At 53.7% G+C, this 15,954-nt stretch overlaps 1 protein-coding gene across 3 annotated transcripts in view; it reads left to right on the forward strand.

Annotated features, from left to right (window-relative positions):
- Nucleotides 1-15,494, forward strand: part of MDGA1 (MAM domain containing glycosylphosphatidylinositol anchor 1) — a 54,863-nt gene extending 39,369 nt beyond the window's left edge. Inside the window, exons 8-17 of one of the 3 annotated variants that reach the window (XR_014250709.1) lie at nt 2,851-3,147; nt 4,297-4,581; nt 6,222-6,373; nt 7,211-7,388; nt 7,632-7,655; nt 8,656-8,808; nt 9,166-9,317; nt 13,942-14,072; nt 14,291-14,399; nt 15,154-15,494. Coding sequence is in view for 2 of the 3 variants with exons in the window: in XM_082412533.1 (XP_082268659.1) it covers nt 2,851-3,147; nt 4,297-4,581; nt 6,222-6,373; nt 7,211-7,388; nt 7,632-7,655; nt 8,656-8,808; nt 9,166-9,300; nt 13,942-14,072; nt 14,291-14,399; nt 15,154-15,245 (1,556 nt within the window). In the remaining variant the exon portion in view is untranslated. The remainder of the gene's footprint in view (nt 1-2,850; nt 3,148-4,296; nt 4,582-6,221; nt 6,374-7,210; nt 7,389-7,631; nt 7,656-8,655; nt 8,809-9,165; nt 9,318-13,941; nt 14,073-14,290; nt 14,400-15,153) is intronic. The other 2 variants (XM_082412533.1, XM_082412534.1) reach the window with 2 other exon arrangements.
- The last annotated feature ends 460 nt before the right edge of the window (nt 15,495-15,954 follow it).

Genomic DNA, 15,954 nt, shown 5'->3' on the forward strand with positions numbered 1-15,954 from the left:
GGGCTGGAGAGACCCACAGAGGGGAGGTGGGGGCAGCAGCTTGGGAAAGGGAGGCCACAGTGAGGAGGATACCATTTGTTCATGCCATATGCATTTATTAAACACCTGTTATATGCCAGACATTATGCTAGGCCCTGGAGTAAAGTGGTGGGCAAAACAGGCCACACTGAACTCAGTAGCAAATGTTTTTCAGATCATCCCACAAATAAATATATCACTGCAAACTGTGATGCATGAGAGTCAGGAAAGAGTTTCCTAAGCGAGCAGGTTTGATCTAAGATCTGAGGGAGGGGCAGGATTTTAGTAGGCAAAGGAGAGCAAAGGGAGGGTGGAAGAGAAAAGCGGGCCAAGGAATCAGCATGTGTAAAGGCACCGAGGCAGGAAAGTACATGGAGCATTTGGCACACTGAAAGAAGGAGAGTGTGGCTGGGAGAATAGAGTGAGATGAGAGTGGAGAGGTTGGCAGGGGCCAGATTTTGCAGAGGATTTGGGTCTTTATTCCAATAATAATAAATAACGATAATGAAATAATGGCCAACATTTACTGAGTGTTTACTATGTGTTCTGATGATGTTATATTTATCTCATTCGCCTTCATGATTTACTTTATGGGGTAGATGGTTCATCTTCAGTTTTGAGAGATGAGGAAACTTAGGCTCAGAGAGCTTAAGAATCTTACCTAAGGTTACACATCAATAAGTGGTGGAGCTGGGATTCAAACCCAGGCAACCAGACTTCAGAACCTGCTCTCAGCCACCCCTGCAGGGTTTACACTTTGAAAATTACAAGAGTTTGGAGGGAGTGACTTTGGAGAAGGTCTCTGGAATCTCATCTCCAGCCCCCAGTACCTTGCACTGAGTTGCTGGCTGACTTTGGCTAAACCTCTTCAACTCTCTGGGCCTCAGTCTCTCCTCTAGGAGACATTGAACCAGATGGCCTTGGAAGCTCTTCCCATCCTGACATCTGAACAGGGAGAGGCCAGGTGTCGCTGGAGGTGTCAGGAAAGGCTTCCAGAAGGAGACAGACCTGAGCTGGGCTTTGGGAGTGGACTAGGCCTCCACAGATTCCACAAATCCATTTTGCAAATCACAGAGCCATGTCTGGGGTGAGGAGCTGGGAACTCAGACACGAATGCCACAGCCCCATCATCAGAGCTCACTGCCTAGACAGAGAGATAGACCTGTTGCAGAAGGGTCAGGCAAGGTGGAGGAAAAGGAAGGACAAACCTTAGATAAGACTCAGGAGCTAAAGGTGGGGTCTGCAGAGCATCCTGGGGGCACAAGGGGAGTACCAGGCTGCCCGGGGTCGTCCGGGAAGGCTTCTTAGAGGAGCCATTTTCCGTGTGAGCATTTGCCCGTGCTCAAGCCCATGCGAGGAGGGACAGGGAGCCCCCAAGGCATATGAGACTTGCTGTGTCCAGGAAGTATGTTCCTTACAAGTGGATCCCACAGCTGGAACACAGGATGGGAAAGGAAGATGAGGCTGGGGGTCGACAGAGGCCAGAGCACAAGGGCCTTGTTAGAAGAGCCAAGCAGTTTGAGCTTTAACCTGAGGGCAGTATGGCCTCAAAATGGGGGGACAGCCCTTTATCTTGTGGGGGCACAGAAGGGTTGGGAGCTGGGGTGTTTTAGAAACAGGGAGATCAATGGGGTACAGGTCCATTTCCTTCATTTCACTCATCAGCTTGATGCCTAGGGCATAGAAGCTTTTTAAGGACCTGTGTAGACGGTTTAGAATTGGAAAGATAAATTAACTGGCTCCAAAATACAAAGGGAAAACTGCAGAATTAAAGCCAATAAATGTATAAATGTTTACAGAGTATAAATTATGCTAACTAGATAACTGGACTTCAGCTTGCCTTGTAGAGTTATTTACGATTTATATTTAATGTAGACATTTAATTTGTTTGATGTGATATGGGATGGGACCCATGGAAGTCTTTAAAAGTCCTTAATTTGGGCAATGTGTTGGGTTGGATTAGGTTTGGCTGTGAATAACAGGAAAAAACCTAAATAATAGTGCCTTTAAATGAGCTAGATGTGTATTTCTTCTTTATGTAAAAGTGAGCAGTCCAGGCTGGAATAGTGGCTCTGCTCCACCAAATCCTCAGAGCCCCAGGCTCCATCTTGTCTTGCTTTTCTGTTATCTTTAGCATGTGCCCCCTCGTCCACGATGGCAGTGCCAGCTGCAGCCATCAGTCTGCATTCCAGCCTGCAGGGAGGAAGAGAGGCACTGCCTCTCCCTTTAAAGACTCACACCACCTTGGCCAGGATTTAGTCACGTGACCACAGCTAGCCATAAGGCAGGCTGGGAAATACAGTCTTTATTCTGGCTGTGTGTCCTGCTAAAGCCCAGATATTCTTTCACTTTTGAAGAAAGGGTAAGGATGTTGGGGGACAGACTACCAACCTGTGATAACACTCCAGAAAGAGAAGATGGAGGCTTTCACTAGAGCAGGGCCAGTAGGCAGCAAGGAGGGGATTGAGGGAGAAGATATTTACCGGAACTATTTAAAAAGTGGAACCCCCTCAAATAAATAAATTAAAGATGGAATCCCCCAAACTTAGTAATGTGGGGGGTAAGAGGATAGAAAGAATTGGCCTGGACGACTTCAACACTCTTTCTGAGTTGGGAGACCTTGAGGTAGAGACCCAGGAGGTGGAGAGGATTTGGGGAGGGGCGTTCTGCTTTGAAGATACTGCAGGATCTGTGGAACATCGGGGTTGGGAAAGGGAGTCTTGCACTTAGTGGGAGGGAAGCAGGAGCCCCAGAGCAGAGGCCGGGGGATGGGGGAGGGGGCGCGGTGAGGGGAAGCTCTAACCCCGCTCCTACGTCTTCCCTGCCCCGCAGTGCCTCCCACCATCAGCGTGCCCAAGGGCAGGGCCGTGGTGACCGTGCGCGAGGGCTCGCCCGCCGAGCTGCAGTGCGAGGTGCGGGGCAAGCCGCGGCCGCCTGTGCTTTGGTCCCGTGTGGACAAGGACGCTGCGTTGCTGCCCTCGGGGCTGACCCTCGAGGAGACCTCGGACGGGAAGCTGCGGCTGGAGCGCGTGAGCCGCGACATGAGTGGGACCTACCGCTGCCAGACGGCTCGCTATAATGGCTTCAACGTGCGCCCCCGCGAGGCCCAGGTGCAGCTGAACGTGCAGTGTGAGTCCCACCGCCCCACCCAGACTACCGTCCAGAGCTGTCCCTCCCGGTTTACAGTCAGGCCTGTCCCCTCTTCACCCCTTCACCCACCCTGGTCCAACCAAACCCCTCTGCTGATACCCCTAAACCCTCCTTGACCCCCGTGCTCTAAGACATGGAGGTCCATGACCCTTGCCGCACTTCTACTCCATCTTCATTCCCAGGGACCCAGTGAGCAAAGAAATAACTGATTTTGCCAAGTGAAAATGGGAGTTGGAAGGAGGAAGGAACCTTCAAGGGAACACACTGCCTCTGATAGTATAATGACGAGAGTTAACTTATCACGTGCCAAGCATTGAGTGTTTTGGGTTTTTTTTAAATTATTTTATTTATTTATTTATGGCTGTGTTGGGTCTTCGTTTCTGTGCGAGGGCTTTCTCTAGTTGTGGCAAGCAGGGGCCACTCTTCATCGCGGTGCGCGGGCCTCTCACTATCGCGGCCTCTCTTGTTGCGGAGCACAGGCTCCAGATGCGCAGGCTCAGTAATTGTGGCTCACGGGCCCAGTTGCCCCGCGGCATGTGGGATATTCCCAGACCAGGGCTCGAACCCGTGTCCCCTGCATTGGCAGGCAGATTCTCAACCACTGCACCACCAGGGAAGCCCGCACTGAGTGTTTTAATGCCCTAACTCATCTAGCCCTCCACAGCCCTATGTATAGATTCTGTTATTCACCCATTTTTACAAATAGGGAAACCGAGTCACACAGATGTTAAGTAACTTGCCTAAGATCTCACAGCTAGTTAGAGGCAGAGCTGGGGTTTGAACCTAAGCTATCTAGCTCCGGAGATCATGCTCTAAATCCCGACGTTATGCTGCTTTTCATTACAAGGAGGGTGAGGGGACCATTTGAGGCATGAATAGAGGCCCAGTCTGGGAAGCTCGGCTGGAGGTTTTGGCCGGGAAGGAGTAGGTATCTGCAGGTCGGGGAGGTATGAGTGTGGCTATTTTGTATGTTGTGAGTGTGTATCTGCCCTGAGACCCTTCCAGGATGCTGAGGGGTGGGCGGAGGGGTGGCGGGAGTAGGGGCGAGTACGTCGCCTCCCCATGGGGCCGCTCCTCAGACCCCACTCGGTGGGGAGAGGCCCCGCTGACCGCCGCCCCCGCCCCCAGTCCCGCCGGAGGTGGAGCCCAGCTCCCAGGACGTGCGCCAGGCACTGGGCCGGCCAGTGCTGCTGCGCTGCTCGCTGCTTCGAGGCAGCCCCCAGCGCATCTCCTCGGCTGTGTGGCGCTTCAAAGGGCAACTGCTGCCTCCGCCGCCTGCCGTCCCCGTCGCCGCCGAGGCCCCCGACCACTCCGAGCTGCGCCTCGACGCCGTCACCCGCGACAGCAGCGGCAGCTACGAGTGCAGCGTCTCCAACGACGTGGGCTCGGCTGCCTGCCTCTTCCAGGTCTCGGGTGAGTGTCCCGACTGCCCCGCCCCAGCCAACCCCGCCCACCTGGGGCCAGGCTCCGCCCCAACCCCAGCCCTGCCCAGGCTCAGCCTGGGGCCCCGCCCTTTCCGGCCCAACGGCGCCTGGTTTAGGGCCCTGCCTTTGTAGGACCCGCCCATGCCAGGTACAGATCTGGCGCAGGCCTCCCGGATATATCCAGGACCTCCTCTCACAGCCCTGAACCCTCTACTTGCCTACTCTAGGTCTAGGCCTTCCCCTTTCGAGGCCCGCCTCGACTTGCCCTAAGCCTCGCCTGTTTTAGCTTGCCCGGTTCCTGGCATCTGACAGGCCCGCTCCTTTCACCAGGCCTAGACTTCGCCCCTCTAGCCCCAGGAGGGCCAGGTATGGGCCCTTGCCTTTAAAGACCCGTTCACACCTGGCTTACGCCCCGCCTACGTGAGGCATAGGCTCCACCCCTTCCAGCTCTCTGCTTCCACCTGTTTGAGTAGCAGGCATCGCTTTCCCTCCAGCCCTGTCCATGTCAGGTTTAGATCAACCCGCTCAAGCCCTGGGCACCGACGCATCTCAGCCGTCACTTCTCAAGCCCCTCCTCCTTCGTCCTTGGCCCTAGAGGCTGCAGATAGGAAATCTCTTCCTGACTGCGGGCCCAATGTGAGGGGCCTGAGCGGTAGCTTAGAGGAGGGAAGAAGCGCCTCAACAGCTTCTCTGGAACGTCGTGGGTGGCGCTGGGCCAGCCAGCACACATTTCCTGAGCTGTCACTCTAGAGGTTCAGGCCCCTCGGTGCCCAGAAATCCGTTTCAGCCCCATCTCTTCATGTCATTCAGGTGGGCATTTTGGGGCTGCAGATGGGTGTGGGTGGGTCAGAAAGGAGGGAAGGTCGTGGTGAGAGTGGAGGGGAAAGGCCGGACCCACTCCCCTCTCTTCCTCCCTTGGGGAGAGCCGGTACCCTGTCAGAAGCAGCACCCCAGAGGAGAGCCCCAGGTGTGCCTGTCCCCCATTTTACTGCACCCCCGCTCTCCCAGCAGCCTCCGACTGACTGGGTGTCCCTTTAGCTCTTGTTTGGATCTTCTCATTCAACAGTGGGGGGCTAGGGCCACAGGTCACTGGCCACCTCCCCAACCCCTCCCCAGCCCCTCCCCACCCCACCCAGCCCTGCCAGCCAGAGGCCCCTGTGACATTTCCCACCTCCTTCCCCCTCCCCTGTTCTCCCACACTTTCCCTGTCTCTGGCCGCTCTCTATCTCTCTTCCCTTCCTTCTACCTCAAAATCCTTGACCCTTCTTGGTGTCTTCTATCCAATTCTCTTCCCCTGTGTCTTCTCTAATATCCCTTCTCTGTGTCTTCCCACATTTCTCTTTTCCGTCCTTTCCTTGGCCTTTCCACTCCATTCTCACCAACACCACCTCTTGGATTCCCAATCTCCCTTTCCTCCATCTCCCACCTTCCCGCCTACCCCTCATTCTCCCCAATCTCCTCTTCTCCCACCATCTCCTCTCCTCACAATATTCCTTCTTTTTGTCTCCCCCCCACCCTCTCTCTGCACCACGCATCCTCTTCTGTCGCCCTCTCCCGCACCTCGTCTCTCTGTGTCTCTCCTCATCCCCTGCCCCTCACGGCCCCATGCCCCCCTCCCGGCCCTCTCAGCCAAAGCCTACAGCCCGGAGTTTTACTTCGACACCCCCAACCCCACCCGCAGCCACAAGCTGTCCAAGAATTACTCCTACGTGCTGCAGTGGACCCAGAGGGAGCCTGACGCTGTCGACCCTCTGCTCAACTACAGACTCAGTGTCCGCCAGGTGGGCCAAGGGGGACAGAGGCTTAGGTGCAGGCTGGCCCTGGGAATGCTCATCAAGCCAGGGGGAAGGGGTTGGAGACACATTGACCATCTTATAGATAAATCTTCAGACCCAGGGAAAAAGTGTTCTGGACACAGGAGCTGGGAGGCTTTAGGGACCTGTCCCCTTTGAACCCATGCTCTGGGCACAGCCCTGTGAATCAGGCAGGGGTCTGCTGGGTTCATGTGGGGGAAGGGGGGCAAAGCCAGTCCTGCTCAGAAAACAGAGAATCTACTCTTACATCAGAAGCTTAAAGCATGAGCTTAAGTCTCATCTACAGAGTCTCTAGGACACAAGCCCAGAGCCACTATACGAGTCTCGAGTCCAGTCTAATTGCATGTGGTTCTGCCCAGACTAAGGGGTAGTTGGGTGGAGGGTAAGAGTGTGACTCTGAGGCAGACTGCCTAAGCTAAAATTCAGTTCTGTATTAACTTGGGCAAGCTACATCTGTTTGGCCTCAGTTTCTTCATCTGTAAAACGGGGGTAATTATACTGTTCCAACTGATAGGATCATTATTTTGAGGATTAAATGAGTTAATAATTGCAAAGCATTTAGAACAGTGCCTAGCACACATTAATTTTTCAATACGTGTTACTATCACTTATTATTAAGACAGCCCTGGGAGGTGGGCATGGAAGGGGTGATTGCTCTATCTTACAGATGAGGAAACTGAGGCCCTGGCTTCCTAGTCCTTTGCTCTTTCTGCTCCCCTACGCTGCCCCCCAAAGTCACACCAGGGCCTGGGCTGGTGCTTAGGTGGAGGGTGTCGGGCATCTGGGAACTCCCTGTATCTACAGTTGAATCAGCAAAACGCCATGGTGAAGGCCATCCCGGTGCGGCGTGTGGAGAAGGGGCAGCTGCTGGAGTACATCCTGACCGACCTCCGAGTGCCCCACAGCTACGAGGTCCGCCTCACGCCCTACACCACTTTCGGGGCTGGAGATACGGCCTCCCGCATCATCCACTACACAGAGCGTAGGTGGTGGTGGCTGTGGTGGTAGGATAGGTGGGCCCATCTCATGCCCAGGGGACCCCTCTATATTCCCCACGTGGTTCCTGAGCTTGGGGTTCTCCAGTGTGCAGTGTCCTACTCTGTCACTGCAGGCCAGGAGCCTCTGGCCCCCAGGCCTACTCTGGGGACCCTGTTGCTAAGCCCAGGCACCCTCTGCACAGCCCCACACCTTGGTTCTGACTTGGTTTTCCTGCTTGCTTTCTCAGCCATCAACTCTCCCAATCTGTCAGGTGAGACACCCCTACCCACTTCCCCTTCCCTTTAGGGACACACAGACTCCCCTGGTGGGAGGGACCCAAGAGCTAACCCAGAGAGAAAATAGTGTGGAGGCCAGAAGTTGGCAGAAAAAGCAGAAGGGAGCAAGGCTGGGCTTGGAGATATTTGCATCCAGGATTTATTCTGGGGCTTAAAGGCTTGAAGTGAGGGTGGAGTCAGGAGGACATCTCTCTAACTCAGAGCCTTTTGTCCTCACTCAGCACCATTCACTGTCCCCAAAAGAAAAATGGAAAGACCAGGCTAATCCACATTCTCTGTTCCCTGGGGCAGAGGTCCTTAATCGGAGATCCATGGACCACCCCTGCAAAGGATGAGGAGGGTCCATGAAACTGGACCCTGGAAGGGCATACAATTACTTCTTTATTTTCCCTAACTTCTAGAAATTTAACATCTTCAATGATGAATGTAGGAATGTGGTATAATCACTACCTGTGACTCTGTCATCAGTGGAAATCCAATGTTTTCACATCACCTAAAAGTTTTTGCAGCCATCTCTAAATATCATTTCCATTTATTAGTATTTCAAACTACAGTAGTTAGACCTAACACTGGATCCTGTGATTTAATTAGATAATAGAGAAGCCCACTTATTATTATATCACAAATTTATTTTTTAAATATTTTGACAACTGTATTTCAATATAATTGATTTCCTTTGTAACCCTGTGTTTTTCATTTTATGCACCTAAATAATTATTCTGAGATGAGATTCTTAACTTCACTAGACGCCAGAAGGGTTTGTGGCACAAAAAAGATTAGGAAGTCCTGTTCCGGGAATAGATTTGTCAGGGGTTCCATTGCCTGGTTTCTGAAGCCCTGGGATCCTGGGCCCGCTGCTTGGATGCTTGGGAGCTGTCTCAGGGGTGACCAGGAAGGCAAAGCTGGACCAGGGGACTTGAGGAGGCTGACTGACTCTCTTTGTCTCATTCCCTCCCAACTCTGCCCTGAATACAGACAACACCTGCCACTTTGAGGATGAGAAGATCTGCGGCTACACCCAGGACCTGACAGACAACTTTGACTGGACCCGGCAGAATGCCCTCACCCAGAACCCCAAGCGCTCCCCCAACACTGGTCCCCCCACGGACATAAGTGGCACCCCTGAAGGTGAGGACATGGCCTGCTGCTAGGAATGGAGAACAGCTTCAGGGAGGGGTCTAGCCCTGGGGAGCCCCGGTCTGAGGGGAGACACAGCCCTGGCCTCAGGGAGCCCCGGTCTGAGAGGAGAGAAACAGCTCTGAGCTGCTAGAGGATTGGGAAGAAGAGAAACTGCAGCAGAGCTAAGAACTCACAATTGCTGGCCCAGACTCCTGTGTTGTGCCGTGAGGCAGGGAGGACTGGGTGGGGTGGTGTGAGGCACCTGGGATTCAGGCAGCTGATACTGAGGCCAAAAAGGAATCAGATGGAAAGAGGCCTGGGAGGGGTGAGGGGGAGGCTGTTGGCACATCTCCCCCTTCCCTGCAGGCTACTACATGTTCATTGAGACATCAAGGCCCCGGGAGTTGGGGGACCGTGCAAGGTTGGTGAGTCCCCTGTACAACGCCAGCGCCAAGTTCTACTGCGTCTCCTTCTTCTACCACATGTACGGGAAGCATATCGGTGAGTCGAGGGACCAGGTAAGCTGCACGAGTGTGTGCTGGGGCAGGGAGAGGTGTCCACAGGAAGCTGGGGACTGGCCCGGGTAAGGCCTGGGCATCCCACGTTGGCTGAATCACAGATCCTTGTAGGGAATATGAGCAGAATCTGGGCAAGGGGGAAGTCCAGAGCCAGCTTGTCTGAGGTTTTGAGATGATCAATGCTTCCTGAGTCTGCAAAGAAAATGGATCCACCAGGATGAGTCTTGGAGGGGATGGAGAAATCAGCTAAGAGGTCGCATGTATTGAGTGCCTGCCAGGTGCCAGGTGACATCCTGGGTTAGGGATGCATCTGTGGTCTTATTAACCCTCACAACCACCAGGTGAGGGAGGTGTTACCATATAGACCAGAGAGGTTAAGCATTTGCCCAAGATCACACAGCAACCCAAGTCTGTCTGACTCTCCCAAGCCCTAAACACAGGGTTGGAAGGGAGCTGCTCTGTGAGCAGTGAGGGGAAGTACTACTTCCTAAGCATGACCATGAACCTAAGGAGTGCCCTTTGGGAAGAGATGGCACTGGTAGGAGTGCCACATTAGTCAATGAACTCATCAGTTCAGCCATCATTTCCAGAGCTCCTGCTCTGTGCCAGGCATCTAGTGCTGCAGTGAACAGGATGGACAAATCCCTCATCCTCTTGGCACCTACAGTCAAGTGGGAGAGACAGACATTAAATAATTAATTGCACCAGATAGGATTTGGTGACCACTGTGATGTGTGTCTGCAGCAGAAGGACAGAGGCCAAGACAGCTGATAAAAGGAATAGTTGACTGACTCTGGGGCTGGTTATGGAAGACTCTGCTAAGGAAATGACAATTTTAATTTTATTTATTTGTTTGTTTGTTTGCATATTTACAGGAAAGGTAATGTATTTTGCACAGGTCAGAAGGTACAAAAGGGTGCATAAGGAGAGTCCCTCTCCCATCTCAGTCCTCCTGCCACCTAGAGTCCCTTCCCAGAGGCAATCAATGTATTAGATTTTGGGGGCAAACTTCCAGAAATGCTTTAAGCATGTAGAAGCCAGTACACATACATTCTGTTTCCCTCCATTTTACACACACTGTTCTGTGCCTTGCTTTTCCCTCTAAACTGTGCATCTTGGTGATCAGGCCTTAACAGACCATAGAAAGCTTCATTGTTTTCCTCGGCTGCATGGTAGAGGAAGTGACTTTAAGCAAGTGTGGACCTAAAGGCTCATTGTGAAGTGTCCACAGCTAGAGTGATGGGTCGGGCCGAACTGATGAACTAGAATGAGGTGGGATGGAACCTTCTGCATCCACTGGGGTCCCCCGGGCCATCCACACAATCCAGTTCACCCATGACTGGGTCTGGACTTCGTGAGAAGCTTCCTGTGGGTAGGTGGGGGTGAGGGTGACCAGGACCTCCCTGCCCAGCTAGAGTAACCACTTCAAACCAATCCTGGTTTGCCCCAGCCTTTCCCACTTTTAACACTAGAAGTCCCACATCCCAGGCAAACCAGGACAGTTGGTCATTTTATCCTCAGCTCAGGAGGGGCACGGGGGACCCAGCTGGCAAGAAGAGCATGTTGGACACAGTAGGGCCCTGGGAGATCAAGCCTTAAGAGCTGGGATGCCCAGGTGCCTGGGAGCAGAGAAAGCCCTGGGGGAGCCGTCTGTACTCCAGAGCTTGCTTGGTGTCCCCCAGCAGGTGGGACAAACACCAGTCACTGAAAGCTTCTGGGAGGCAGGTTTGAATTCCACCTGAGGAAGATCCTATAAGTATCAGATCTTCCCAGCAAAGGAATGGAATACCCTGTGCCTGGACAGGAGGACTGTCCAGCAGGGGTGCTGTGGAGGTGACCCCTGTCCCAGGTCATGTTACTCCCCTGCTCGGCCCCCTTCCATCACCATCTTCTCTAGGCCTCCCATACCGGATCCGCCCCTGCCTGCTTCTCTGACCTCATTTTCTGCTGCTCTCCCCTGACTCTACTCAGTTCAAGCACACCGGTCTCCTTGCTTTTCTTTAAGTACTTGAGGCCTTAGAAGTCTTTGCTTGTGATATTTCCCCCCGCCTAGAATGTTCTTCCCCTCCCCTCATTCAGGCCTCCTTGGAGGGGTCCCTGACAGCCCCATGTAAAATACCTCTGTATCCCTTTCCTGCATTATTTTCTTTATAGTGCTTACTGCCAAAAGAGCATAAGCTTCAGGAAGCAGAGTTCTTTATTTTATTCATGGATGTGTCTCTGGTGTCTAGAATAGTGCCTGCTCAGTTAGATGAATGAAGGAATGAATGAATGATGGGGAGGTAGGGAGGGCTGGGCTTGATGAACCCTGAGGTGACTTCTTACCCTGAGAAGCCTCTTTTCAGTCAGTCCTGATGACAGTGATGGAAAGTTCTTCATTGAGCATTCAAATATTGAGAACAGATAGTAATTTGATGGGGACTTTCCCTCAGGAGCCAAATAGGGAGTGAAGATATGAATCCCAATAACTGCCACACTGTAGAGCAGGGAGTGGTCTGGGCATGGGGAGCTGCAGTTTAAGGTCTCAGAGTTCACAGGAAACACAGAGGGCTCCCAGCTCAATCCTGGGAAGACTTCTTGGAGGAGGTGACATTTCAGAGAGGGCTTGAAGCACAAAAAGGATTTGGTCAGGGGAACATAGTAGGGGAGGGCATCTCAAGCAGTGGGAACAACCCAGTCAAAAGCCCAGAGTCTGGAAAGCTGGACTGTGTCCAGGCTGCAATGTATAACTCAGTGTGGCTTTGGAGGTGACAGGAAGATAGGGAAGAATGTAGTGAGCAGGCACCCTTAAGGCCCTGGCTGACCCTGTGAAACGCTGTCAGGAAGAGGGGAGATCTTGAAGCTGGCGGGATGATCAGGGAAGGGGGCAGAAATTCAATTTTGGTTTGAGTAGTGAAAAGGTGGGGTTCCCCCATTAGGGTCCTTGGGGCAGGGTGGTGGAGGAGGAAGAAACGGTTTGGAGATTGAGGTTGGACCCTGGAGGTTGGGGGATTGGAACCGGGGAAGATCTTCAGGAAGGGGAAGAGAGGGAGGTCCCTTTGGGGCTGGTGAGAAGCCCAAAAGTCACTGGGGCCTGGGCCCTGCCTAAGCCAGTGTGGCATCTCCCGGCCCACTGGGTGCTGGCTTCAGCCCTCTCAGGGCCCCGTCTGCTGGTGAGGGTTCTCCACATGCCTTGAACCTTTGTTTGCTCCTCCCCCAGGCCTGGGTCTGCTGCTGGGGAGAGGTGGGTGTTTCTTGCTGTCCTGGTCCCTCCTCTCCCCTCCCCTCCCACCCCACCTGGCAGCTCTGGGCACCAGCTGTCCCCAGTCCTTGTGTCTCACTGGCTCTCCTAGGTCCAAGCCAACTCCTTTAATCTCAGGCAGGTAACATTTGGTGGCCCTCGCACACTGGGGGTCCGTCTATCTGGTGTCACAGATGGTGTGGCTTTGTCTGGGGCAGTGCCATGGAAATGCCAGCTACCAGGTGCCGTCTAAGATTGATTCCCCCTCTCTCTGAGCCAAGTCTTTATGTCATGGGGGCTTGAGATAGGCTAGAAGAACTGGCGAGGGGGCATGACATTGCCTGGGTACTCTTCATCAAGGCCTGATCCCTTCCTTCTCTTCCATTGCCCCTCCGCATCTCCACAATCCCAGGCCCCTGGGTCTGTGGGCAAAGGGGCTCAGCACCCCTAGGCTAATACCTCCAAAATTTCACATTTTACCACAGCTATGTAGCACCTATACTAATATCTTTCTTTAAATCAACTCACTCCTTTTTTCTTAGCTTTGTCCTAAGCATCAATATTAGAGAAGTTGTGGGTTTGAAACGCTAGCTTTATTCACCTCTTAAAACATATATATATAAGTATGAAATTTTTCATTGAGGTATAATGGACATTATATTAGTTTCATATGTACAACATAATGATTTGACATTTGTGCACATTGCAAAACAATCACCACAATAAGTCTAGTTAACAACCATCACCAGAATTTTTTTTTCTTATGATGAGAACTTTTAAGGTCTACTCTCTTAGCAACTTTCAAATATGCAATACAGTATTATTAACTATAGTCACCATGCTGTACATTACATCCCCAGAACTTATTTATTTTATAACTTGAAGTTCGTACCTTTTTAGTCCCTTCACCCATTTCACCCACCCGCCACCCTCCAGGTGTTAAATTTTTAAAGTCCGTTCCTGTACCTCCAGAAATCATTGCATGTATCTTGTACCACCAAGCGTGTGCATTACGTGCTTCGGGAATCCTGCTCTGTGTTCAGATATGGGCCCCAGTGTCCTGGGACAACTCCCCTGTCTAGAGGGGGGAAGGGTGCTGTGTGTGGGTGTGTTTGTGTGTGTGAGTGAGTGAGTGTGTGGGGGGAATTAGCTGATTAGGAAGGAAAGGAAGAAATGAAAGAAAATTTGCCAATCGTCCTGATAAATGGAAGCCCTGCTGCTGTCCCCTTTCTTTCCCATGCTGAGGTCCCCTCTGGGATAACAGGACACCGAGCCAGTCTGTGATGGGGAGAATGTCCTGTCCAGCGGGGACTGTGCGGCGGGCAGTGGTAGGGAGTTGAGCCTGGTGAATGGGGAAAGGTGAGGGTGCCCCCTCACTGCCCCCTCTCCTCACACCCACCACAGGCTCCCTCAACCTCCTGGTGCGGTCCCGGAACAGAGGGGCACTGGACACGCACGCCTGGTCCCTCAGTGGCAATAAGGGCAACGTGTGGCAGCAGGCGCATGTGCCCATCAACCCCAGCGGGCCCTTCCAGGTGAGTCTGCTGGGCCCAGGGCTCCTCACAGCTCTCCAGGCCCTGGGCCATCGCTCCAGCCAGGGAGCCCTCAGGAGGGCCCAGGGCTTGCTCCCGGGAGCTGAGGAGGAAAGCTTGCAGGGATGGGGGGCCTTCCAGGGAGACGGAGGCTAAGGGCTGGGAGTCTGTGGTGCAGAGCCTCCCTCATCCCTGCTCCCTGCTCTCTGACCCCACCCCAGATTATTTTTGAGGGGGTTCGAGGCTCGGGCTACCTGGGGGATATCGCCATAGATGACGTCACACTGAAGAAGGGAGAGTGTCCCAGGAAGCAGATGGATCCCAATAAAGGTGCAGGATGGAAAGAGGGCGGGGGTGCTGAATCTCTGGGGGACTGTGTGGGTGGGTACCTGTGTCGGGAGGCGTTGCTGTCTGAATTGGGGTTCAGAGTGGCTGGGTGATGGGATGCATGTGCTGGTGACTGTGGGAACAGCTGCTGGTGTGTTTGGTACCCACCTTGGGCCCCACCCTGGCTCGGGCTGTGGGCCGTATGGAGGACATTGAGACCACCAGACCCTCCTGTGAGCTTACTAAGTTTACCGTAGCAGCTACAGTAGCAGCGTCTGTGTCTGGGTACATCCGTGTGTGTGTGTGTGTGTGTGTGTGTGTGTGTGTGTGTTTGTCCAGGTGTGAATGTGTACCCCTCCCCCTCCACCACTGGGGGCCAGGTGTTTGCAATAATAACAGCTGGAGTTTACCAAGTGATTACGATGTACCAGGCAAGGTACAAACACCTGTATATGCGTGATCTCATTTATTTCTCACAGCAGTCCTCTGGGTGGCTCTTCCTGTTAGACTCATTTTACAAACGAGGAAACTGAGGCCACTGAGGTTGAGTGAATTGCTCTGTGTCTTATTTAGTGAGCCACAGAGCCAGGATTTGGACCCAGCAGGCAGAGCACACCACCTCATGCCTTACGAGTGTGTCTGTGAGCACGGAGAGGGGGCAGAGGACCAGCCCTCCCGTGGCCTGCTGGCTGCTCCTCCCTGGCCCTGCTGAGCTGACCGGAGCCCTGGCCTGTCTCCCTTCTCTTTCTCGTCACAGTGGTGGTGATGCCGGGCAGTGGAGCCCCCTGGCAGCCCCGCCCACAGCTCTGGGGGCCCGTGGCCATCTTCCTCTTGGCGTTGCAGAGATGATGAGCGCTTCGTGGCCCCCCCACCCCGCCCCCGGCACACCAAAGTGTCCGCATCGTACCAAAGACTGACCCCATGCCAGCCGGGGTGCCCAGGGGCAGAGCTGCCCGCCAGTGAGGGGGCCTGCATTGGCTGTGAGGATGAGCAGAGAACAAGGACAGCGGCCCAGCACTGAGGCCCCGGAGACGTTTGTTCGACACACGCACACACTCACACACACACAGATATATTAAAGCACAAGTTTCTATCTGACCTGCCAGCACCTTCTTTGCTGCAGAGACAGGGGACTCGCCTGAATGGCATCCACCACCCCAGGGACCTCAGCGCCACGTAGGCCTTGTCCTGGCTGCACCTGTGGTGTGTTTCTGACCTTCCCCTGTCCCTGACTCCAGGCTGAGCTCAGCCCCGTGGCTTTACCAGAAGGAGCCAGAAGGGGAGCAGACACAGGAGCCCTGCCCTTGGCTGGACTCTGGGGCCCCCTGGGATGGAGGAGGCCGGGGTCAGAGGGGGCCAAGCGGGACTGACTCTGACATGAGGCAGCAGCTGCACACAACTCTGTTCCCAGAGCGAAGGCCAGAAGCCGGAGAGCCCAGGCCACCCGTATCCCCGGACCCATTCGTTCCTGGGATGTCATATCCCCCCCCTCACTGTGCCCCCTTCGAAGGGATCTAGCGCAGGGCCTTGGGCCCGGACAGTCTGGAGACTGACCGCT

This window comes from Balaenoptera physalus (assembly GCF_965194825.1).
Source record: "Balaenoptera physalus genome assembly, chromosome: 11".
In the NCBI taxonomy this organism is placed as follows: domain Eukaryota; kingdom Metazoa; phylum Chordata; class Mammalia; order Artiodactyla; family Balaenopteridae; genus Balaenoptera; species Balaenoptera physalus.